The sequence below is a fragment of the Spermophilus citellus genome (genome assembly GCF_964194105.1).
Source record: "Spermophilus citellus genome assembly, chromosome: 9".
Taxonomy (NCBI): Eukaryota; Metazoa; Chordata; class Mammalia; order Rodentia; family Sciuridae; genus Spermophilus; species Spermophilus citellus.
Window position 1 is genome coordinate 138990321 of NC_138191.1, and position 23826 is coordinate 139014146.

At 52.9% G+C, this 23826-nt stretch overlaps 2 protein-coding genes and 1 pseudogene across 4 annotated transcripts; 2 read left to right on the plus strand and 1 right to left on the minus strand.

The window, feature by feature from the left end:
- The first annotated feature begins 1998 nt into the window (after positions 1 to 1998).
- ANKRD65 (ankyrin repeat domain 65) lies at positions 1999 to 14506 on the plus strand. 2 transcript variants are annotated; one of them, XR_014023590.1, is made up of 5 exons: positions 1999 to 4129; positions 9716 to 9930; positions 10010 to 10547; positions 11092 to 12378; positions 14031 to 14506. XR_014023590.1 is itself a non-coding variant. In XM_081306669.1 (4 exons), exons 1-4 carry the CDS (start codon positions 3464 to 3466, stop codon positions 11557 to 11559), a joined length of 1887 nt encoding a protein of 628 aa, XP_081162795.1. In that variant the 5' UTR covers positions 1999 to 3463; the 3' UTR covers positions 11560 to 12630. The 2 variants fall into 2 exon arrangements, 1 of the variants encoding a protein (XP_081162795.1); XM_081306669.1 differs by lacking the exon at positions 14031 to 14506 and having other exon boundaries at positions 11092 to 12630.
- LOC308656038 (non-histone chromosomal protein HMG-17-like) lies at positions 12836 to 14038 on the minus strand (annotated as a pseudogene). Its single transcript has one exon. The product of its transcript is annotated as a non-histone chromosomal protein HMG-17-like (transcript).
- A 4030-nt stretch (positions 14507 to 18536) lies between the features above and the next one.
- MRPL20 (mitochondrial ribosomal protein L20) lies at positions 18537 to 22284 on the plus strand. Its single transcript, XM_081305225.1, has 4 exons — positions 18537 to 18696; positions 18783 to 18893; positions 20793 to 20870; positions 21897 to 22284. The coding sequence occupies exons 1-4, from the start codon at positions 18610 to 18612 to the stop codon at positions 22068 to 22070; spliced, it is 450 nt and encodes a 149-aa protein (XP_081161351.1). The 5' UTR covers positions 18537 to 18609; the 3' UTR covers positions 22071 to 22284.
- The last annotated feature ends 1542 nt before the right edge of the window (positions 22285 to 23826 follow it).

Here is a 23826-nt window from a genome sequence, read left to right on the forward strand (position 1 = left end):
GACCTGGGCTGGCGGACAGCAAGGGAAGGGCCAGTGTAGGGCCTTCAGGCAGTAGGGAGGTGATGGGACTCCAAGTGGGTGGAGAAGGCAGTGCCAAGGAAGGGCAGAGGGCTGATCCCAGGCCCTGAGGGAGATACTGGGTAAGCCGCCATCAGAAGTAGGGCAGGGACTCGGTGAGAGTCTGGATTCGGGTGTCCAGAATGTGCCACCAAACAATAATGTGCCTTTCTGAGGTGGGCCACCCCAGCTTTGGTCCTCTTGGCTGGCCTGCTCTTCTGTAGGTGATTGCCAGGTCCTGCTCCATCCTCAGGTAGGGTCCAGGCAGGTTCACGGAGCACCCAGGGGCTCAGATGGAGGAGGAAGCAGGAAGGGGCAGGCCTGGATCAACACCTTGAGGGCAGCCTCCCTAGTGTCAGGGCCTAGGAGCAGGGGCCTCACTCTGCCTCCTCCTTCCTAGCCCACCCTCTCCGGCTCAGGCACTGCCAGCATGGTGCCCAGCCCACGTGCCTTGGTGGGGCATGCCTCTCAGGAGCTCAGAGCTGAGGCTGGAGGAACAGTTAGCTAAGCATGGGCCCTCCTTGCCCCTCAAGCAGGGTGTGCCTGCAAATATTTTGTGAATAAAATATACAACCTTATCGGGTTGGGGTTGTCGCTCAGTGGTAGAGCGCTTGCCTAGCATGTGTGAGGCACTAGGTTTGATTCTCAGCACCACATATAAATAAGGGTCCATCAATAATGGAAGAAAAAAAATACAAGCTTAGGCAAGGTGGGGACCTTGCAGAGCCCTCCTCTTACCTGTGAGGTGGGGACAACATCCCTCATCCAAGAAGAAAGAGGATAGTAGGTAGGACAGGACACACCCACACATGCACACTCCAGCTCTCTCTCAGGAAGCAGGGCCTTTAGCCATAGGGGAAAGAGTTGTGTCCCCACAAATGTAGGTCTCCTCTGGCCCACCCACTGGCTTGGCTCTGCAGCCCCGAGGGACTGGAGCTAGTGAAGGGGTGAAGCTCAGACCTCCAGGTAGGGGAAAGGACTCCAGAGCAGCCAGCAGAGGAGATGGAGGCAGGGCCAGGGCTGGGGACTAGGACCCCGAAGGAGGAGGTTTCTGTCATAAGCTCATGCTGGGAAGAAGTTGGGGGACAAAATCTGTGGGACTCAGGGAAGAGAGCTAGGAAGAGGCCAGTGGATACCTCAGGCCTGAGAGGGGAGTCTGTGGCTAGAGAGCCAGGTCCCCGCCCCTCAGGAGAATGACAAGGAAGACTCCTAGGGCCCTGCAGAGGACCCAGAGAGGGCAGAGCTGCATTCAGCTCCAGGCAGGCAGCTGTAGCCCCTCAGGCTCTGCTGGCCTGGCAGCTGGCTCAGCTTTGCTCTCCAGGGCTAAGGCCTGGGTGGAATCCTGGGCCTGCCTCCTGCATGCCCGGCCAGCATCCTACCACTGAGCTATATCCCAGGACCAGCCGGAGGCTGTCAGGGGTTTCAGAGGGAGCCTGGGAAGCTGGGAAACACCTTTTGGAGAACTCCCTGCCCGGGTCAATGGTCAGTGACTAGCGACCAGCTTAGCAGGAGGGGGGCGCTGAACTAGCCACTTACCTCCCCGCCCCCACCAGGCCCAGCTGTTGTTTTGATGATGTAGGGCCAGGCGGATCCTCAGCCCAGGGTATCCCAGGAGACTCCTTATTGTCAGCCCCTGGTGGCAGCAGCCAGAGCCTGCCCAGCCTGGGCAGGAGGGGAAGGAAGGCGTCCTCAGCCTCGGGAAAGCTCTTGTACGCAGGCTGGCAACTGGCCAGCTCTGTCTGCTCAGGAAAGACATCAAAGCCAGACACAGATGAAGGTTGGAAAACCCCAAGACACCCACTGGACCCAGCCCAGCCATACACTGGTCTCTGCTCAAGGCCACTGTGGATCCAACACTGGTCACAGGCTGAGCCCTGCTGGCAGTATGGCATGCTGGATCCTTTAAAAGGATTTTCAGCTACCATAAGACTCTGTTAAATCACAGTGAGCAGTCATTTTTAATACACTGTTGGACTTACAAGGAAAGAAATATCTCAAATACCCCCCCACACACAATTAGACATTGTAAATCAGCAGACAGGTACAGTGGCACACACTTGTTTCCCAGCCATTTGGGAGGCCCAGTTGGGAGGACCACAAGTTCAAGTCAGTCTGAGCAACTAGCAAGACTCTTGTCTCAAAAGAGAGAGAGAGAGAGAGAAAGAGGAAGGGAGGGAGGAGAAAAAGCCTTTTTCTCCTCCCTCCCTCCCTTCCTCTTTCTCAGTAATAGCCTAGTATATGGGCTGACATCATAAATTACCAGGGGCTGGGAGTATATATAGCTCAGGGGTAGAGTCTGTGCCTACCATGTACAGGACCTGCGCCCCTCCAAAAAAAAAAAAAATCCACCAAACTTTCAAAAAAATACTAGGCTATTACTGAGCTCAGCAGAAACAATAAATAATAGATTTGGACACTCTTCCCCCCAAACACTAAGCACTAGGAAATTGGCATTACTAAGTATAGCATATATGTATGAATGTTTAAGGAATCTAAGCTGGAATCCAGAAACCACAAACAAAGAAGCCATCAAAATTATTTAGGCTGGGGTTATTGCTCAGTGATAGAGTGCTTGCCTAGCAGGCAAAACTCCCTGAGTTCAATCCCCAGCACCACCAAAAACAAAATAAAAACTGATTTTTAACTGAGGTGGTGGTGCATGCCTGTAATCCCAGCAAGTCAGGAAGCTGAGACAGGAGGATCTCAAGTTCAAAGGCAGCCTCAGCAATTTAGGAAGAACTTAAGCAACTCAGTGAGACCCTGTCTCAGAATAAAAAAAAAAAAAAAATTAAAAAAGTTCTGGGGATGTAGCTCAGTGGTGAAGCATCCTTGAGTTCAATCCCCAGTAACAACAATAACAAACCAAAAAAGATAAAATTGAAAAAGGACAAAATATAACTTTAAATCTGATAATAACCTAAAAGTAAATAGGTTAGGGGCTGGGGATGTGGCTCAAGCGCTAATGCGCTCGCCTGGCATGCGTGGGGCGCTGGGTTCTATGCTCAGCACCACTCTCTCTCTCCTTCTTCTTCTTCTTCTTTCTTCTTTCTTCTTCTTCTTTCTTCTTCTTCTAGTAAATAGGTGAGTTGATCAGCTGATTAGAAAGGATGAATTTCAACGAACTAGAAGAAGGAGATGAAGAAATTGTTCAGACTGCAGACCAGGCACATGCAGATGGAAAATACGAAAGGGGGGAAAGAAAACACTGAGTCATAAGGACGAGATATTGGTTGAGAATATTCCAGAACTGTTATAAGATATGAATCCGCAGACATGGATCTCAAGTATGAGACCAGCCTCAGCAATTTAGCGAGGCTGTCTCAAAACACATAAAGTGATCTGTGGTAGAGCACCCCTGCTGGGTTCAACCCCAGGACAACAGAAGGACAAACCCACACCCGGAAACATGCTGGTGAAGCCTCAGAACGCCGAAGACGTCCAAATTATCCACAAGAACGGACTTCTTTCTCTCTTTCTCTCTTTCTTTGCGGCCTGTTTCAACGAGAACTTCCGAAGACAGACTGAGCCTGCTGACCCCTCCAAGCCAGCTGCTGCTGGCCGCCCACTGAGGTTCGGCGGGAGTGGGTGTCTCCAGGCCGGCCTCACCCGCTCAGGCACAGGTGGGCGCAGGGGCTGGGCCTCCGGAGGCAGCAGCGCTCGGAGGCTGCCTCCGGGGGTCTCCTTCTGCGTGCTTCCCAGCCTCTCGGCAGCGGGAGTCGGGGTTCCGGAGGTGGGGAAGGGGCCGCCAGGGTCTGGCGGAGTCCGGTGTCATCCCCGCGCCCCGCCCCGCCCCGCCCCACCCGGAGCTTTAGGGGGCCTCCCGGGAGTCCGGGAACCGGCGTCACGCCCCGGCACAGAACTGCTCCTCGTGGGACCCCGGGTTCCCCGCTGGGGACGGCAGCAGCAGGCGGAGATGTCGGATCAGGCGGGCGCGGGCGGCCGAGGCCAGCACGAGCAGCGGCGGCAGCGAGAGGAAGCCCAACACGATGAGCGCAGCGGAGCCGCGATCCGAGAGCAGCGCGCGGCACCGAGGGCCGGGCGCCGGGTGGACCTGCGGACCAGCCCGCGGAGGGTCAGGAGGGGCGGGGCCGGGCGGCGGGGCGGGGCCGGCGGGAGCGGGGCGGGGACTGGGCGGGGCCAGGCGAAGGGTGTGGCCTGGGCGGGGCCAGGTGAGAGTTGGGGTGGACAGAGCTGCTGTGGGCCAGGTAGTGCTGAGGACCGACAGGGAAATTCGAGACCTAGGTGGAACCTTGACAGACTCAAAGAATCGCCCCCGAAGTCCCACTTTCGTTTTCCTGTCCCCATCTGCCCCCTCCCCCCATGGCCCTTCCCTGTGTTGGCAGCAGACCTTGAATCCCTGCCCGGTTGTCACCAGCCAGCACCACTTCTCCCTCCCCCATCATAGGCTACAGAAAGGGACAACAGGATCCATCTCTGTTCACCCTCCATTCCCAGACCACGTCATAGCCCACTGCACAGGTGGAGAAGCCCAGCCCAGGCCAGGAGGGGTCTGGGAAGGACTGGGGGGAGGGCCAAGGGTGAGACGAGGCTGAGGACTAGTGAAATTTGACAATGATTCCATCTTCTCTTCCTGGAACCCGCCTCCCCTCCCCACCTCTACCCGGCTATTCAGGCTCTGATATCCCTGGGACAAGCTGGGAGGAAGAGAACTGTCCCCTGGGAACAAATAGAAGCCTTCTCTGACTGCAGCCAGTGAGGGACTTGGCAAAAAAGGGGCTCCCAGGGAGGAGCCATGAGTTCCAGGGTCCTTGAGCCTCTGCAGGACCCCTACTTCCCAGGGACCCCTCCCACAGAGGGCCCAGGCTCACCCTGGAGTGGCACAGGAATCCCAGGTAGACAATGCCAGCTGCGGGCAGCAGTAACAGCAGAAAAACGGTTCCAGGCAGCAGCAGATGGAGCAGGAGCACAGCCAGGGCCCTCCCAGGCAGCAGCAGGGTCTTGAGACCTCGGATGGCCAGACCAGACCACCCTGGGCTTCTCAGGGCTGAGGTGTGATGGTCAGGAGGCCTTTGAGGCAGCATGGGTGCTGTGTCCAAGGTACCCCCTCCCTCATCCTCTTCTGTCTCCCTCTCCTGATCACTCATGCTCCCCAGGCAGCAGACCTGGGGGGCTCACAGTTGTGGTAAGGTAGCAAGACCAAGCTCCCCAGGATCAGACTAGAGACCCTTTAACCCTCCCCAGGTTCCACTCCCATCCAGAGTTCACCCACCAGATGGTGGACACTGGCCCAGGTAGGTCCAGCCCTGATGACCAGTCTCCAGGGCCACACCCCTGTCTGTTTCACCTACTGACAGGCTGGACCACTCTCTGCCAGGTGCCTGCAGCCAGCTCCTGTGTGCTTTGGTCAGGCCTTGCCCAGCTGTCCCTGCAGCTCAGCCTGGCAATGGGGCCCTCCTCCCTCCTGTCCGCCCCTCCCACCCCCACTTCCAGCTCCCCTGCACAATGACTTCATTTCATAGATCCTGTCACAGCTGCCACCTAGAGGCCAGACACCCACCCCACTTTCCTGCCCTAGCTCTGCTGGTCCCTCATCTCAAAACCCAGACCCTAAGCTTTAGTGATGTGGAAAATCACAGTGCCTACTTTGTAGGGCAGGTCATGAAGGGTGCCTGGAAAGTGCTCAATGTGAGACCTGGCACACAGTAGGTGCTCAGTAAACACCAGCTAAGATATCGAGCATCCTATATGTGTGAGTCCAATCCATCCTGAAAGTGGGTCTAACACAGATTTTCAGATGATGGGAATACATGTTCTCTTATTGCAAGGGGGAAGAAGAGATTGCCCCTGATATTAGTAAAGTACCTGAACACTCACCAGTCTTACACAATGTTCAGCTCTAGCACACACTGACCTGACACCTTTTCCCGTGGGGGGCTTTTCATTCCTAAGTTTCCTTCTAACACTTTTCAGCCCTCTCCAGCTAGCCAGCTTCCTTCAAATCAAAGGGGTAGGGGTATGACATCAACAACAGAGAGCATGTGACATGCTCCCATGAGGACAGCTGAGCCTCCCCTGCCCCAACACACAAGGAACTCAATTGTTCCGCTGGCACACCACACGCACCATGATGTGATAGTGGCTGTTTGTATATTCCAATAGTGACTTTGGGGTAAAAATGTTGCAAAACAACTCTTGCTGGGCAAACCCTCTGCCAGTGAGCTACATCCCCAGCTGGCAGAGCATCTCTCTAATGAGTTCATCTTCTCTTCAAGGCTGTTCTTCCTTCAACCAACACTGAATTGCTGCTGTGTGATGAAGGCCATTTTTCTGTTGCTATAACAAAATACCAGACTGGTAATTTGTAAAGAAAAGGTACTTATTTGGCTCATAGATCTAGAGGCTGGGAAGTTTAGGAGCATGGTGCTGGCATCTGGCCAGGGCCTTATGTTACTTCATTCATGGCAATGACAGAGCAAGCCTGATAGGTCCTGTCGGTCTCTCTCTCTCTCTCTCTCTCTCTCTCTCTCTCTCTCTCTCTTCCTCCTCCTCCTCCTCCTCCTCCTCCTCTTCTTCTTCTTCTTCTTCTTCTTCCTTTCTTCTTCCTCCTCCTCCTCCTCCCCTCCTCCTCCTCCTCCTCCCCCTCCTCCTCCCTCCTCCCCCTCCTCCTCCTCCTCTTTTTCCTCTTCTTCCTCTTCTTTCCCTTCTTCCTCTTCTTTCCCTTCTTCCTCCTCCTCCTCCCCTCCTCCTCCTCCTCCCCTCCTCCTCCTCCCCTCCTCCTCCTCCTCCCCTCCTCCTCCTCCTCCCCTCCTCCTCCTCCTCTTCCTCCTCCTCCTCCTCTTCCTCCTCCTCCTCTTCCTCCTCCTCCTCCTCCTCCCCTCCTCCTCCCCTCCTCCTCCTCCTCCTCCCCTCCTCCTCCCCTCCTCCTCCTCCTCCTCTTTTTCCTCTTCCTCTTCTTTCCCTTCTTCCCCTTCTTTCCCTTCTTCCCCTTCCTCCTCCTCCTCCTCCCCTCCTCCTCCTCCTCCTCCCCTCCTCCTCCTCCTCCTCTTCCCCTCCTCCTCCTCCTCCTCTTCCCCTCCTCCTCCTCTTCCCCTCCTCCTCCTCCTTCTCCTCCCCTCCTCCTCCTCCCCTCCTCCTCCTCCTCTTCTCCTCCTCCTCCCCTCCTCCTCCTTCCCTCCTCCTCCTCCTCCTTCTTCTCCTCCTCCTCCCCTCTTCCTCCTTCTCCTCCTCCTCCTCCTCCTCTTTTTCCTCTTCCTTTTCTTTCCCTTCTTCCTCCTCTCCTCCTCCTCCTCTCTTCCTCCTCCTCCTCCCCTCCTCCTCCCCTCCTCCTCCCCCCTCCTCCTCCCCTCCTCTTCCTCCTCCTCCTCTTCCTCCTCCTCCTCTTCCTCCTCCTCCTCTTCCTCCTCCTCCTCCTCCTTCTCCAGTGCTAGGAATACAAATCCAGGGCCTCACACATGCCAGGAAAATGCTTTACCACTGATCCACTTCCCCAGCCCACTCTCTCACAAAGCCATTAATGCGATCATGGAGGCCCTTCCCTCATGACTTCAACTGATCCTAATGAGCTCTCAAAGGCCCACCTGCAAATGCCATCAACATATAACTGGGAATTAAGTGTCCAACACATGCACTTTTGAAGGACACATTCAAACCACAGTTTGGTGCCAAGAACTGCTCTTGGCTCTGGGCTTCAAAGGCCTGCCTCCCAGAGGTGAGCCTGAGCTGGCATCCTGGCAGCCTTGCCTGGACCCAGAGGCAAGGCAAATCCAATCCACCTAGGCCTGGGCAGAGCTGGGGAAGGCAGGCTGTCCAGGGAGCCACATGAGGCCCACTGTCTCACCTGCCTTCTTCTGGGAGGCTGGCACAGGCAGTTCTACATCCTCCCTTACTATGATGAGGTATGGGTCTTTCCACTGATCCCCAGGGACAACTGTACCATGCAGGTGACTCCTTAGCACAAGTGCCCTTATCCCTCTCAATTTTGGGTCCTCCTGTGGGACGAAGGCCACGGGGCGGATGCTGAGACCAAAGCTCCTCTTGCTTTGGGTGTTCACATCAGTCCAGAGCTCGCTGCTTCTTTGCTGGCCAGCCTGCTGGGGTATGCCCTCAGGGATTGTCCATCCTAGAAGAGGAAGGCAAGTCATTAAATCAAATAAATATCCAGGCATGGTGGCACACACCTGTAATCCCCACTGCTTGGGAGGCTGAGGCAGGAGGATCACAAGTTCAAAGCTGGCCTCAGCAATTTTGCAAGGCCCTAAGCAACTTAGTGAGATCCTGTCTCAAAATATAATAAGGGCTGTGGATGTGGCTCAGTGGTTAAGTGCCCCTGGATTCAATCCCCTGGTACCATAAAATAAAATGAAATAAATAGACCTTAGACCTTTGTGTTGTGATAAGTGCCAAAAAGAAAATAGGACAGGGTTGAAGACAGAGACTGCTTCAGCTCCACGGTCAGGCTCCAGGTGTTATGGGGGTGGAGGGGACAGCTGAGTGGACTGATGAGGTCCCCAGGGGAGGATCCAGGTAGGTTAGGGGTAGGAAGGGGCCCCTTACTTTTTGCCTTGGGGCACCTGGAAGGGCTGCCCGCTAGGGAGGGGCCAGGGTACAACCCTCCAAACACCTCATCCTTTGCAGCCTGGGGGTAATGGGGGTGGGTGTAATGGGCAGCTCCAGAGTTGGGCTGTCTCCTGTTGGCCAGCACAAGTCTCTGTGGGGGAGAAATGCAGAAGCTGTCACTAGAGGTAGTCTTCCTGGACACAGGCCCAGCTTCCCCTGCCTAGCTCTGGGCAAGTGACCAGCCTACCCCCCCACCCCAGCACCCAGAGTCAAGATACCCACCTGAAGACTGTGCTCTGGCAGGATCACTTTCCACCCAAGACAAGGTGTTTAGCAGCTCCTGTGCCAGAAATACTCCCCACCCACTTCCATCCTCTCTTGCCCAGGTGTCTGCCTTCCATGACTTTCATTGACCCCACTCAACCTGCTCTCCAGGGGTTTGCCTCCCTATCACCCCATGCCACTCTCTGTCCAGGTGTCAGTGGTGAACAAGAACCGCACCTTGAACTCTTCCCCAGCTCTGACCCAACTCAGGAGAGGTGGCTCCATCCTCAGGTCCTTTTAGCCAGTAGGAACAGGAGCAGGGGTAGGGTCAGAGCAAAGGTGACTGGGGGCAAGTCCAGGCACATCAGAGGCCATGCTCCTTGTGCAGGTTGTGGGGGGAGGAACGTCATCCAGGAGCATGTTCCTGTTTGCACTTCCCAGACTGCCCTGGTCTTGGTTCCTGGCAGGCGGTCTGAGGGAGGCCAGGCAGTCTGCAGGGGGTAAGGGTGCTGGGCAGGGGCTGCAGCCAGGCAGGCAGGTTTCTCCTTAGATTACTAGGTAAACGTGCCAGTGGCTCCAGCCTGGCCCAGGAAGAAGTAGGAGCTTCCTCTTCTCCCCGGCCTCTCAGGTGAAACTCCCACAACAGCCTGCAGAAGGAGTCTCCTGAGGACAGTCACTAGGCTGATACTGGGCTAGAATCAGCATGGAGGTGACCCCCCAGCCAGAGGACAGAGCCCCTGGGGAAATTCTCCCTGGGGGTAACTCAAAGTCAGAAGGCTGGGTTTCCATGGCGAAGGTGTGTGCGTGCGTGCCTCCACCTTGGCATGGGACACCTGGGCCCACAAGGCAGAGCCTCCAAGGTGAATACTCTCCCCAGGTGGATTCCAGCAGGCCTGAGCCTATGGAGCAGGACGGGGCGGAGGCTGCAGAGCAGGAATTGCGGTGGATAGAACTAAGCTCGGGGGCCCGAGAAGCCAGGACAAAGGGGCCCAGGGCCCCCCAGAGCCAGGGGAACCTGCTCCAGGCTGTGTGGCATGGTCCTGCCGCCTTGGTGATGAAGCTCCTGAGGCAAGGGGCCAGCGTGGAAGAGAAGTAAGCTCTCTTGGGGAGGGGCAGGATAGGGTCTGGTCAGCAGACTGCCGGCGCCCTGGACACCTTTACTTCATTGCAGGGACGGCTTTGGAAGGACCCCTCTTCACCTGGCTGTGCTGCGTGGCCACGCGCCCCTGGTGCGCCTCTTGCTGCAGCGCGGGGCCCCAGTGGACGCAGCGGACTGCGCGGGGCACACGCCGCTGCATGATGCCGCCTGGCAAGGGCACTCGCGGGTGGCCGAGCTGCTGCTGCGGCGAGGGGCCCCGGTGGCTGCACGCTCCGGGGAGGGCCTCACGCCGCTGCACTGGGCCGCGGCACTGGGCCACACGTTGCTGACAGCGCGCCTACTGGCCGCTCCGGGTTTGGGCCCCGAGGCAACTGACGCTTTCGGCTGGACCGCAGTGCACTGGGCGGCCGCCGGCGGGAGGCTGCCGGTACTCGAGCTGCTGGCGGCTGGCGGGGGCGCCGACCTGGACGGTGCCCTGTTGGTGGCGGCTGTGGCCGGGCGCCCAGCGGCGCTGCGCCTCCTCATGGCATGCGGGGCGCAGGTGGACGCCCCCGACGGCTCCTCCGGGGTCACCGCGCTCGGCTTGGCGGCCGGCCTGGGCCGCCAACAGGTGAGTCCTGCTTTCCCAGGCAATAGCCTGGTGCCTGGGGTAGGGGCGCGAGGCAGGAAGCTCCGGGCCGCACTCCCCTCACCGCGGGGTGGGGCCAGGCGGACACGGAGGCTGGGCAGGTGGAGCAGGCGCGAGCGCAGGAGAGAGGCACCAGGGTGTAATCACTGAGAGCCGTCCTGGCTGTGCCTCTCCTCCTATAATCTTGCCATCTCCTGGAGGCCCTGGAGACCCGGGCTTGCATTGCTACTTCGTTCTGGTGGCCGACAGCAACAAACATTTATCTAGTACCTGGTCTGCAGTTGAGACCAGCTAGCTCCTAGGCACCAGAGGAGGACAGGAGGCACTGCAGAGTCTGGATATGATCTCAGCCATTTGGGGAAAGTGGAAGTCTCCAAGCAGAAGGGCTGCAGGCTGCCTTAGGTTCTGGCTTATTGACCAAACAGAAGGTCAGAACAGGTTAGGGCCAGGCAAATGTCTCCAGGTCCCAGCCTCTCACCCACTTGTGTCAAGGCCTACTCATGCCTTCCCCTCTCCTCCTTTCTAGGACATTGAGCTGCTACTGGGCCATGGGGCAGACCCAAGCATCAGGGACAGGCATGGCCGCATTGCACTTCACAGGGCTGCTGCTGGTGGGCATCTGTCTGCTGTCCAGCTGTTGGTGGCCTGGGGAACTGAGGTAGATGCTCAGGACTCACTGGGCCTCACACCCCTGCACTATGCAGCTCTGGGAGGCCACATGGAGGTTGCCAGCCATCTCCTGGACAGGGGTGCACAGGTCAATGCTGCTGGCTGGCTCCACAAGACCCCCCTGCACCTTGCTGCAGAATATGGCCACAGTCCTACTATGGAACTCTTGCTGAGCCGAGGGGCTAGTCCCACTCTGAGGACACAGTGGGGTGAGGTGGCCCAGATGTCTAATGGGGGGCTTCCCCAGGTGCTGCCTGCCTTTCAAGGGGAGCAGCAGATTCGTTCAGGGCATACAGCCCTGCAGGTCCCAAGCAACTCTCTGTGAGACTGAGCTTCCACACACAGCGGCACAGCAAGCTCCTCAGCCCAGAGGTGCCCAGCTTCTCTCTTCTGGACTGAGATCACCTGCCTAGGTGGAGAGAGGGATCAGATGAGAGGTTCTTGGGGGTGGGGGGAGAGAGCCATGTAAGACTTGGTCACTGGCCTGTGGCCAGACCTCAATGTTCCCATCTCTCAGTTTCAGCTTTCTCCCCACTCTTGGGTGAAGACTGAGTCACAGCAACAGGTCTGACCAAACCTGATGGTCTCCCCTTGTCTGTCCACCATGGAGGCATCCCCTCACCTGTTCCCGTGCATGGGGGTACTCTATTTTCTTAGATTTTGTATTTTCCTGATTGACCAAACTAATGGCAGAATTGTTCCCCTCACCCCTTTCACCCCTGCTCTGTACCACCTCCTCAGGAATTCCCACAGGCCAGGCCAGTTTTCCTGCTCACTGCCCAGGGCCAGGTACAGGCAAGCAGGGTCAGCCCATCTGTGCCAGGGCCCACTGGAGTTATCCAGACTAGCCAGTTCTAAGCTGTGTGCCATGCTCTGCTCCTCCAGGGGGCACTCAGCGAGGGCATGTCCTTCCTTCACTCGCCCTGGCTCTTGAGCAGAGCCTGGTGCTCCCTGTGTGCCTTGCTTGCCCCCAGGGCATGGTACACTTCCACCTCTGGAAAATCTAATACAACAAAGTCTTCTTTCAACATCATTTGCTTCTCCATGTCTTAATTCTGTCATTTCTGTGAATTTGAACTCCCATGGGTATAACACAGATGGGGACAGTTGTTAAGTACAGCTGGATATGGTATAACATCCTGTAGTGCCAGCACTTGGGAGGCTGAGGCAGGAGGACTGCTTGAGTTTTGGTGTTTCAGGTCAGCCTGGGAAAGAGAGTGAGCCCCTGTCTCAAAATAACAAAAAAGTAGTTTTTATTTATTTATTTAGGTACTGGGGATTGAACCCAGGGGCACTTAACCAGTGAACCACATCCCCAGGCCTATTTTGTAGTTTATTTTATTTTTTTCCAAGCCAAACTGTATCCAGCTTTATTAAAGATACATTTCATAAACAATCATGGGGGCTGGGGATGTGGCTCAAGTGGTAGCGCGCTCGCCTGGCATGCGTGCGGCCCGGGTTCGATCCTCAGCACCACATACCAACAAAGATGTTGTGTCCACCGATAACTAAAAAATAAATATTAAAAAATTCTCTCTCTCTCTCTCTCTCTCTCTCTCTCCCCCCCTCTCTCACTCTCTCTTTAAAAAAAAAAAATAAACAATCATGGTATTTCAGGCAGGTCATAGGCAGACAGACTACCAAAATCAGAAAGCCACTATAAAATCCAATGAAGTCTTCATTTGATGCTCTGAATAGGAGAAGTTTAGAGTGAGGGTTGACCTTTCACATTTAGCATGTTTAACAACTTTTCACAAGCCGACCCTGACTTTCAGGAAATGAAAGGAGAATGGCCAAAATCATTAATCTGAAGATCCCCAATCTAGAAAAGGGACTGCTGCTCTTCTGAGGGACACTATTCTCAATGATGTCACTGGAAAGTCCAGGTTGCCCCCCACACTGGTGAAACCCATTGCTGGGAATCGGGTCCCAAGAGGTCTGAGTTTAGGGGAGTTAAGTCCATGCTGATGCCAGAGAGGGGGAGGAGGACATACAGATGAGTCTGAGTTTCTCCATATCACAAGGCGTTTGTGCCGAGGTGGCTGTGTGTGCCAACATCAGGGAATCCCTTCCTCTTAGGAACAAAGAGGAAGTCTCTCAAAACTAGAAGGGAAAGGTGTGTTTCCCCACAGCAATCCAGCTTTGGAGACATTCTACTAGTGACATATGCTCCTTCCCCAAAAAAACAACAATGAAGTGTTCTGTGTGCTAACAACATAGCTTAAAAAAAAGGAAAACAAAATTCTGCATCTTTATAAAACTTGATAAAAAATAGTATTTCAAACTGTACAGCCACCAGAAGTCCACAGTTATCAGAAAGGCACACACTGCCCTGCGTCTCCAGCCCCTCAGCTGTCTGTGCCTGGTCTCTTTGGGCATCTCCATCTTCTGCAGGGTTATCCCCAGCCTTGCCAGGGTCAGCTTTTCCCTTTTTCCCTTTGGGTACTTCTCTCCCTTCTGTGCAGGGGCCTTTTTAGGCTTGGGCTCTGGCTTTGGAGGAGCAGGTTAGCGGACAGCCTTGCGGATCTTCTCTGTGGTTGTCTTTCACCTGGGCTTTATCTCCTTTACATCCCCTTCAGCCTTTCTCTTGGGCATGGTGGCAATGGTGGCGGGATGCAGGCGCTGGACCAGGGGATGCAGCGGCTGGCTTTGGTCAGTCCGGGGTCATTCTCGCCTCTTCTTCTTCACACTGCTCTTATTTTTATTTTAGAGACAGGTTCTCACTGAGTTGCTTAGTGCATTGCTTTTGCTGAGGCTGGCTTTGAACTTGTGATCCTCCTGCCTCAGCCTCCTGAGCTGCTGGGATTACAGGAGTGCACCACCATGCCTGGCCAGCCCTTCCTTTTTATTTTGAGACAGGGTCTTGTCAAATTGTCCAAGTTGGGGCTGTGTTTGTGGCTCAGTGGTAGAGCGCTTGCCTAGCATGTATGAGGCACTGGGTTCAATTCTCAGCACACATATAAATATATAAAACAAAGGTCCACCTATAACTAAAAAAAATATTTTTAAAAAGTTGTCCAGGCTGGGCTGGGGTTGTGGCTCAGTGGTAGAGTTCTTGCCTAACACACACAAGGCACTGGGTTCAATCCTCAGCATCACTTTTAAAAAATAAATAAATAAAATAAAGGTATTGTGTCTATCTGCAACTAAACCTTTTTTTTTTTTTTTAATGGTCAAGGCATGGGCTGGGGATGTGGCCCAAGTGGTAGCACGCTCGCCTGGCATGCGTGCAGCCCGGGTTCGATCCTCAGCACCATATACAAAGATGTTGTGTCCGCCGATAACTAAAAAATAAATATTAAAAAAATTCTCTCTCTCTGTCTCTCTATCTCTCTGTCTCTCTCTTAAAAAAAAATACTTTTAAATTGTCAAGGCAGGAGACTGAGGTTATAGCTCAGCGGTAGAGTGCTTGCCTAGCACGTGCAGAGCCCTTGGTTTGATCCTCAGCACTACATAAAAATAAATAAACAAAATAGGTTTATTTTGTTTATTTATTTTTAAATATATAAATAAACAAGTTTGTTCATCTACAACTAAAAGATATATATAAATTGTCCAGGCTGGCCTTAAACTTGCAATCTTCCTGCCTCAGCTTCCTGAGTGGCTGGGATTACAGACGTGTATAATCCACACTTAGTTTTGTTTTGTTTTTTTAATAACAGCTTTGTAGAACAGACTTCATTTTCCAAAAGCAAGGGTTGTTGTGCCAAATTAGCAACTCTGTGTGCTAGGGGCCATGAAAGCTGTTGGTTTTTACTCCCAGGGTGATGGACAGCCTTTAGGGAGATAAGTAGGAGTGTGTGCCCCATGCAAAATGACCCTACCAGGGGTAGGGAGAGGAAGACAGCAAGAGATGACAGGGGCCAACAACTGGGCACAGTGGCGCAGAACTGTAATCCTAGTGACAAGTTTGAGGCCAACATGGACAACTTAGACCTGTTTCAAAAAATAAAAAGGGCTGGGGATGTGGCTCAGTGGTAGAGAATCCCAGTACCACACACACAAAAAAAGAAAGAAAGAAAGGAAGGAAGGAAGGAAGAAAGAAAGTAGATTCTGTGCACTGGACTCACCAATGACTTGGATATCAGGTGAGTGGGAAAGAGAAATAGCAGTGACTGCAGGTTAGGCTCAGGCAGAGGCAGTGTGAGGAATGAGAGGACTTTTCATCTCCAAGAAGACAGAGTAGTGGAAAGGGGTAAATGGCACCTCTGGAGCCCTTGGAGCAGGATGGCTTTAAGGCCACAGCATGCACCTGCATGCAGGGCTCTGTCTCAGGAACACAGTCAGGGCCGGGAGGCTCTCCACCTCCTCCCTGTCTCTGGCCCAAGCCATCATCACCCTTGCTGGAATGTGGCCATGGCCAGTCCCTGTCCAACTAGTCTCCCTGCTTCAGCCCTGCCTCCAAGCAATCCATTCTCAAAACAACAGCCTTTCTTAACAAATTGGACAACAGTATTCCCCTGCTCAAGAGTCCTCCAATGACTTCCTTTTATCCAGAGTAACCCAAATGTGGCCCATCATATGCTTTACAGGCGGCCCCAAGAACTTCCCCCATCTCACATGCCCTTTTTGCAATGCAATCTTTTTTTTTTCTTTTTTGTACTGGAGATGGAACCCAAGGCCCTCAGCTTCCCGCTCTTAAAAATATTTTATTTAGAGACAGGTTCTTGCTGAGTTGCTTAAAGCCTCAGTAAATTGCTGAGGCTGGCCTTGAACTTGTGATCCTCCTGCCTCAACCTCCCCAGCCACTGGGATTACATGCATGTGCTACCATGCCTGGCTGCTAGGCATTCTTGAGTGACTCCCATCCGGGGTAATGTCTATAATACCGGCTGGATGTTTGCAACCATTTGGGCCACTAAGTTCAAGGTAACTTTATAGGAGTGCAGAATGGGGACTATGAAAGCCGTTGGGAGGCTTTCCAGGCCCTACCCAATCATTGCCTGGCCTCCAGCCTACTGCTTGCCCATTCATAAGGCTGACCTGGGGACACACACCTGCACTGCTCCAGCCACACTGGCACTTTGGCTTCTCCTCTCCTGACTCTGGTCCTTTGTGCTCATTGGGGCTTTCTTCTCTCAGAGGCTTGCTGGGTGTCATCAGTTTCTTCCTTCTTCACTCAAACACACCTCCTTGGGGCAGATTCCTTTAAACAATTCCTCCTCCTCCTCCTCTTCTTCTTCTTCTTCATTTTTAAAAACATTTTTTTATGTATTTTTATGTAGTGCTGAGGATGGAACCCAGGGCCTCAGGCGTGCTAGGTGATTGCTTTACCACTGAGCCACAACCATGGCCCCCTTTAATTTTTTTTTTTTTTTTTTTTTTGGTGCTGGGGATTGAACCCAGGGTCTTGTACATGCAAGGCAAGCACTCTACCAACTAAGCTCTATCCCTGTCCTGCTTTAACTCTTCTTAAATCTATATCCCCAAAGGATATAGAAGGCCAAGTTAATATGGTACAGGTGATAGATTAGAAAATCACCAATGAATACTTAGATCAGTGAGTGCGAGATCAACGAGGGATGGGAAATCTGCCTTATCTCAGAAGGTCACGGCCGCGGAGGGCGCTGCTCAGATTTCCACCATGTCTGCCGCTGTGCTGCAAGCCCACAGTTGCATTTCAGCTAGGGGCACAATTTTCTCGGCTGGGATGCTGAGCACAGATGGGCACCGGGGACTGGCCATCTTTACCAGATACAGGGCTTCTCTATCTGGCTGTCTCTGCTTCAGCACCACTGGGTTAGCAATATGCTTCAACAGAGGCGCCCAGTCATGAGTCCTTCTGCAGGCATCAGGCGCACACCTCAAATGCTCACTTAACTCCACATCTGCTTACCAGAAGGCCTGGAACACACAAAGTATTTCTTCCCAAGTCACTTGCCAGTTACAAATGTGGACACAGTGGAGAAGCCTCCCAAACATGAGCCAAAAAGCAGATATCACCAAGTGGGACAGAGAGGGTCTCAGTCTCCCAGCATCAGGGAGTGATCAGGATGCAATAGGACTTCATGGCGTTCTGCCAAAAAAGTACAGACTGATTTGGATCACCAGGAAAAGACTCAGGTCAAGGGAGATGCTGTAGAGCAGTCTGTTCTCTTCAGGAATCCCAGGGTCAGGAAAGACAAGTCAGGCTGAAGAGATATTCCACATCTATACTAAAACAGACATGACAGGGCTGGGCTGGGGCACAGTGGCAGAGTGCTTGCCTCACACGTGTGAGGCACTGGGTTCAAGCCTCAGCACCACATAAAAATAAACAAATAAAATAAAAGTCATGCTCTCCATCTACAACTACAAGAGCGGTTTGTAAGAGCAGTAGAGCGCTCACCTAGCAGGATCAAACCTTGGGTTCGATCCTCAGCACCACATACAAAGATGTTGTGTCCACTAAAAAATAAATATTAAAAAATTCTCTCTCTCTCTCACTCTCTCTCACACTCTTTCTTAAAAAAAAAAAAGAAAGAAACTATTTTTTTTTTTTAAAGAGAGAGTGGGGGGGGAGAGAGAGAGAATTTTTAATATTTATTTTTTAGTTCTCGGCGGACACAACATCTTTGTTGGTATGTGGTGCTGAGGGTCGAACCCGGGCCGCACGCATGCCAGGAGAGCGTGCTACCGCTTGAGCCACATCCCCAGCCCAGAAAGAAACTATTTCCATGTAAAAAAATAACAAAATGGCCTGGTGATGTAGCTCAGTTGGTAGACTGCTTGCCTTGCATGCGCAAGGCCCTGGGTTCAATTCCCAGCAGCCCCCCCCCCCCCCAAAAAAAAAAAAAAAAAGCAACAAAGAAATTATACACTCCCAGTTCAGTATTTTTGTTTTTGTTTTTGACTGGCGACTGGGCCAGGGGCACTTGTCCACTGAACTGCATCCCCAGCCCTTCTTATTTTATATTTTGAGACAGCATCTTGCCAAGTTGCCCAGGATGGCCGGGAGCTTGCGATCCTCCCGCCTGGGCCTACGGAGTCGCCGGGATCACGGTGGCTTGTGTCTGTCGGGACTGTCACGACCCACGCGGACTGCGCCCGGCTTATGCAGTCTGTATTTTGTCACAATAAAAAATGAAGTGGTTTGCAGGAAAATGAATAGAACTTGAGGCCATCATGCTAAGTGAAATAAGCCAAACCCAGAAGGTCAAGGGTGGCAAGTCGAAGCGGGCTACCCCTTCAGCGCGCACCGTCTGCATCGCTGGCCGTGGCAGGCCGTCGCCACGACCAGAGGTGGGCTGCTCCCGGGGGTTGGGGGAGGGCCGCGCACCGCGGAACCGAGAAAGCGAGCGCGGAGGCGCACCGGAAGGCACGAGGCGCACCGGAAGTCCTCGGCGCCGCGGACCCGGAAGCGCCTGTGGGTGCCGTCCTGCGCCGGCCGCCAGCCATGGTTTTCCTTACGACGCGGCTCTGGCTGCGGAACCGCGTCACCGACCGCTACTTTCGCGTCCAGGAGGTGCTGAAGCACGCGCGGGTAAGCACGCCCGCCTGGGCGGCGGGGCCCGCGGGCCGGGGCACCCGCCGCCGCCTCCTCACCCCCGTTTCCCGTCCTCGCCCTAGCACTTTCGTGGGAGGAAGAACCGCTGCTACCGGCTGGCCGTCAGGGCGGTGACCAGAGCCTTCGTGAAGTGCACGCGAGCCCGCAGGCTGAAGAAGCGGATCCTGCGGACCGTAAGCGCGCCGCCGATCTCCTCCTCCGGGGCTTCAGTGTCCTCCCCGGCGTCGTCCTCCTCCGCCGCTGCCCTGCGGTCCTCCTTGTTGCCCTCCTCCTCCTCCGCCAGGCCGCGCATCACTCCCACCCCATCCTCCCGAACTCTGCATCCCACCTGCTTGTGTTGTGCCTCGCTGTTCATTGCTGGGCAGCACGTATCCCAGGAAGCTTTGCAGAGGGTCTTTCTGTTATGTCCAACTGTAACCCCCCTAGGTTAGTGTCCCTCTAAGAATTCAGCCGAAGGAACAAAAGCAAGCCTGAGAGCGGCCTCACTGCCCATAGACTGTGGTCCCAGCACTGTAACTCCCTGCCCCCATTCAGGATTATTCCTTTGTGGGGAGGTGGGTCTGTGCCTCAGGCTCCTAGGCCTCCAGCCAGGCCCAGAGTGCATGTGAGGTGCTTTGAGTACCTGAGCAGTGTGGTGCACAGGAAGGGATGGGACACTGGCTGCCCCCGAGGAGGGCAGAGGTGCTCACAGCCCGGAGGGTCCTGAAGAGGAGGCCCTGGATAGCCACTGTGTCACCTGGGGACTTGTTAGAAGTTCACATTCTTGGGCCAGGGATGTGGCTCAGTGGTGGAGCGCTGGCCCAGCATGCGTGAGGCCCTGGGTTCAATCCCTGGCACCACATAAAAAATAAAATAAAGATAAAATCAAATAAAATAAAGGTATAATGTCCATCTACAACTAAAAATATATATATATGCAAAAAAAAAAAAAGTTCACATCCTCAAGTCCTGCCCCAGACCTGCTGAATCAGAGGCTCTGGAAGGTGGGCCTAGCATTCTGGTATTTTCATTTTGTTATTGTTACTGAACCCAGAGGTATTGAACTACAGCTCCAGTCTTTTTCTTCTGAGATGGGGTCATTTTAGCTGGGAGGGTGGGGGGTGTGTGCCAGGGACTGACCTCAGGGGCACTCAACCACTGAATCACATCTCCAGCACTTCTTTGTATTTTATTTAGAAACAGGGTCTCACCCAGTTGCTTAGTACCTTGCTTTTGCTGAGGCTGGCTTTCAACTTTCAATCCTCCTGCCTCAACCTCCTGAGCCGCTGGGATGACAGGCATGCGCCACATTACAGGGTTCTTGCTGAGTTGCTGAGGCTAACCTTGAACTTGTGAATCCTCTTGCTTCATCCTCCTAAGTCATTGGGATTTCAGGTGTGAGCCACCACACCCACCTCCAGTGTGTGGTCTGTTTTAAATCTCTAGGGAGCCTTATGTAGGTCTAAACTTGAGAACCACCGAGCTAGAAGAGCAAAAATGGGCTTGAAGACTGCTTTAAGACATCTAAGAACGCCTTTAAGAAGAGACATCCCTCACACACCCACCTTGTTTAATGGATCAGAACAGAGGCACACACCATTCACCAGAAACTGCCCATTGCACTAGGTCCTGCCCAGTGGTCAGTGTGGCTCATCTTTTAGGTTTTTTCCCTGCTCACTTCTTAGTCTGATACAGACCCCATTACTCCTTGCCATCCAGGTTCTCTGAGGACCTTCAGACTGTTTGCTCTGGTCTCTGAGTCTGTTTGCCTCCCTGGAGCTTCTTGAGTTTCACAACTGCCTTTGTGGGCACTCACTCATGGCTGTAGGAATTTAGCCACACTGCTGCAGAATTGTTTATCTTTGTATTCATGGTGCGTGTATTACAGTTTTTTATTTAGAATTGAACTTGTTTGGATGAAGCAAATCAGTCTTTGCTGTTATTTGTGCTGCAAGTCTGTTTGCTGGAGGAAAAAAAACCCACTATTCTCCTGACTTTTACAAGTACTTTTTAGTGCAGTAGAGCCTTTGTTAGAAGAATGGACAAAACATTCAACAGTTGATGTTAAGCATCTCTATGTTTTCTTATTCCAGCTCTGGATTAATCGAATTACAGCTGCCTCCCAGGAACACGGTCTGAAGTACCCGGCATTCATTGTCAACTTAATTAAGGTACAGTTTAGAGGGTCCTGCCGAGGTGCTGAGCATCTGTAGGAACCACCCCTCAGGTTTGAGCTCCCCTGGCAGTTGTCTCCCCAGCATAGCCCTGTACCTTCTATTCTGCTTTCTGTTCTTTTTTTTTTTTTTTTTTTAATTATTTTATTGTTGGTTGCTTTCTGTTCTTGAGGTGGAACTCTGGCAAGGGCTTATCACAGTTGCTTCTCCCTCGCCCTGCTGGTAGCAGACCATGTTGGAAACAGGACATGGTACTGAAATGCGAGCCCTAGTGTTTCCTCATTATGAAAAAGTATAAGACTCATCCTTTTTATTTTTTTCATTTAATTTTTTTTTTGGTACTCGGAATTGAATCCAGGGCATTTTACCACTGAGCTACATTTCCAGGTGTTTTTTTTTTTTTTTTTTTCCTGGGGTGCATAGGGTCTCTCACTAAGTTGCTGAGGCTGGCCTAGAATTTGCCATCCTACTGTCTTACGCCTCTAGAGTAGCTAAGATTACAGGAATGGCCGCTGCACCTGATGGCTGTTCCTTTTTCTTCTGCTTCTTGGACTCACTGGTGGTTTCTGAGAACACCTCCAGTTCTTTTTCTTCTTCTTTTTGGGGTACTGAGAATCAAGCCCAGGAACTTGAACTTTGGTGCTCTGTCACAAGCTGTACCTTGGCTAGGTTGACTTCATGGGCTGATTTACGGGTTGGCCTTGACCAGGAGACCTAGTTGTTCAAGTGATGACTACTGAATCTAAACATTGCCCTTGGTTCCCTGGGCTGGCACTGGAGCCCTCCCTGTCCTTGATCACATTTATCCCATAGCACCTTTCTGTGCTGTGCAGACAGACCTTCTGCCAGGCAGACTGTGCCCTGGGCCAGGAAAGGAGAAAAATCTGGTGTGCTGACAGGAGGAGGGCGGCTCAGACCTTAGGTCTCTGAGCCGTTTCTTTCCAGCCTGACTGAAGTGGGGTGTTCCTGCAGGCCACTGGAGTAGCGATGCTGACTGCAGGCTTCTGCTCTCTCTCTTCCCAGTGCCAGGTGGAGCTCAACAGGAAGGCACTTGCAGACCTGGCCATCTATGAACCGAAGACTTTCAAATCTTTGGCTGCTTTGGCCCAAAGGAGGCGACAGGAAGGGTTTGCTGCTGCCTTGGGGGATGGAAAGGAGCCTGAGGGCATATTTTCCAGAGTGGTGCACTACCACTGAGGGCAACAGCACAGTGGATCTGGACAAGGCTTTTTCCTTGGAGGATCATAGCTAAGATAGGAGCTCCAGGAGTTATGTGATAACTGAGTCAAGTCTGAGTTTGATTTGTCTTTGTGTTCATTGCCATTTCAATAATAGGTCTTGCCTTCTCTGGGTGGGACAGTCACAGAATGTCTTATGCAGATCATGTGCATAAAGCTTTTGTAGTCTTTGATTTTGTTATATTTTGTTACCCAGCGAACACTTTGATGTGTGCTCTGAGGTGCCTGTGTACATGTCATCAGTGACCACATGGACAGTGGGAAAGACTGCTGAGCAGGAGTCCCGAGTGGTAGGATGTCACTGACCATGCTGCTTCCTTCTGCAAATTAGGGATCTGCACCAGGCCTCTGAACTTTGACCCCACAGTTACCTGATCTACCCCAAGTTTCCCCAGTCCGTACTCATCCTGGCCAGGTTTCACCTCAGTCTCCATCCTCCACTGGTCTCTTCCTTACGTATAGCAGGAATCCTGTGGCTCATTTCTTCAGACACTCCAAACACCAACCTTTTCCCCTCCCATCTCCTTCCATGCTCCCCCAAACCAGTAGAGATGGGAGGGACATCCACATAGCAAGCAGGTAGCACTCCTGGCTCAAAGGGGGAACTTCTGAACTCTTATGGCCTTGGAGGGCTTTTAACAACACACACACTGCTCCCATAAGTCCAGGTATTATGTTCCTGACAAACTCACTAGTAGGAGCCACTTCACAGCAGCTCCACACCATAGACTTGTCCACTCCTTCTAGTAGTGAAAGATGTGTATTTAAGCTGCCCAGGACCAGCCCAACCCTTTGTCCTCAGTGACCCAAAGCCTTTGTCATCTGGGTTTTTTTTTTTTTTTTTTTTTTTTTAAAGAGAGAGTGAGAGAGGGGAGAGAGAGAATTTTTTAATATTTATTTTTTAGTTCTCGGCGGACACAACATCTTTGTTGGTATGTGGTGCTGAGGATCGAACCCGGGCCGCATGCATGCCAGGCAAGCGCGCTACCGCTTGAGCCACATCCCCAGCCCTGTCATCTGGGTTTTGAGCAACTCATCTGCACACCCCCTCTCTAGCTCTAGTCTGCTGTCTCCACTGTGGTCTCTAACTGCTTCCTTCCCATTATAACTCAAGAGCTCTCAGCAAAGCTGTTTTCTAGAACCAAAATTCCAATAGGTACCATGACCCCCAAGAATTTCACCCCATCTCACTTCCCTTTCCTTCTGCACCAGGAAAACCCTTGAAGCTCTTTACCAATTACTGCCTTCTTGCTGGGGACTCCCACATTTATACAGGCAGTGTATACCTGTGGCCCAGGCCTGCTTGTACTGCTGACCTTGGAGGGCTATCCCTGCTCCCAAAGCACACCTTTCTTCCCTTCCAATTGCAGCCACACTGCCCTTTGGTGACACCATCCTTCATCTCATGTCACCATTGCCTGGGAGTCATTCCATATTCTTCCTTGTACACAGTACCTACTCCGGCCCCACATGGAGCCAGTCAAGCCCTGGCCATTTACCTCCTAGATATCTTTGTCCACTCTCGTCCACTTTCACTGTAGGCCCAAATCATTTATGGCCCACATTACAGCTTGAACCCCCCTATGAGGCCCTTCCTCCTGGACTTTGTCCCCAGCTTAAGGGTGGACACTACCATAGGTATTTGGAGGACAAGGGCCAACTTCCATCTTTCCCAAGATCTGGTCATGTGCACAAGTGTTGAATGCATTTCACTT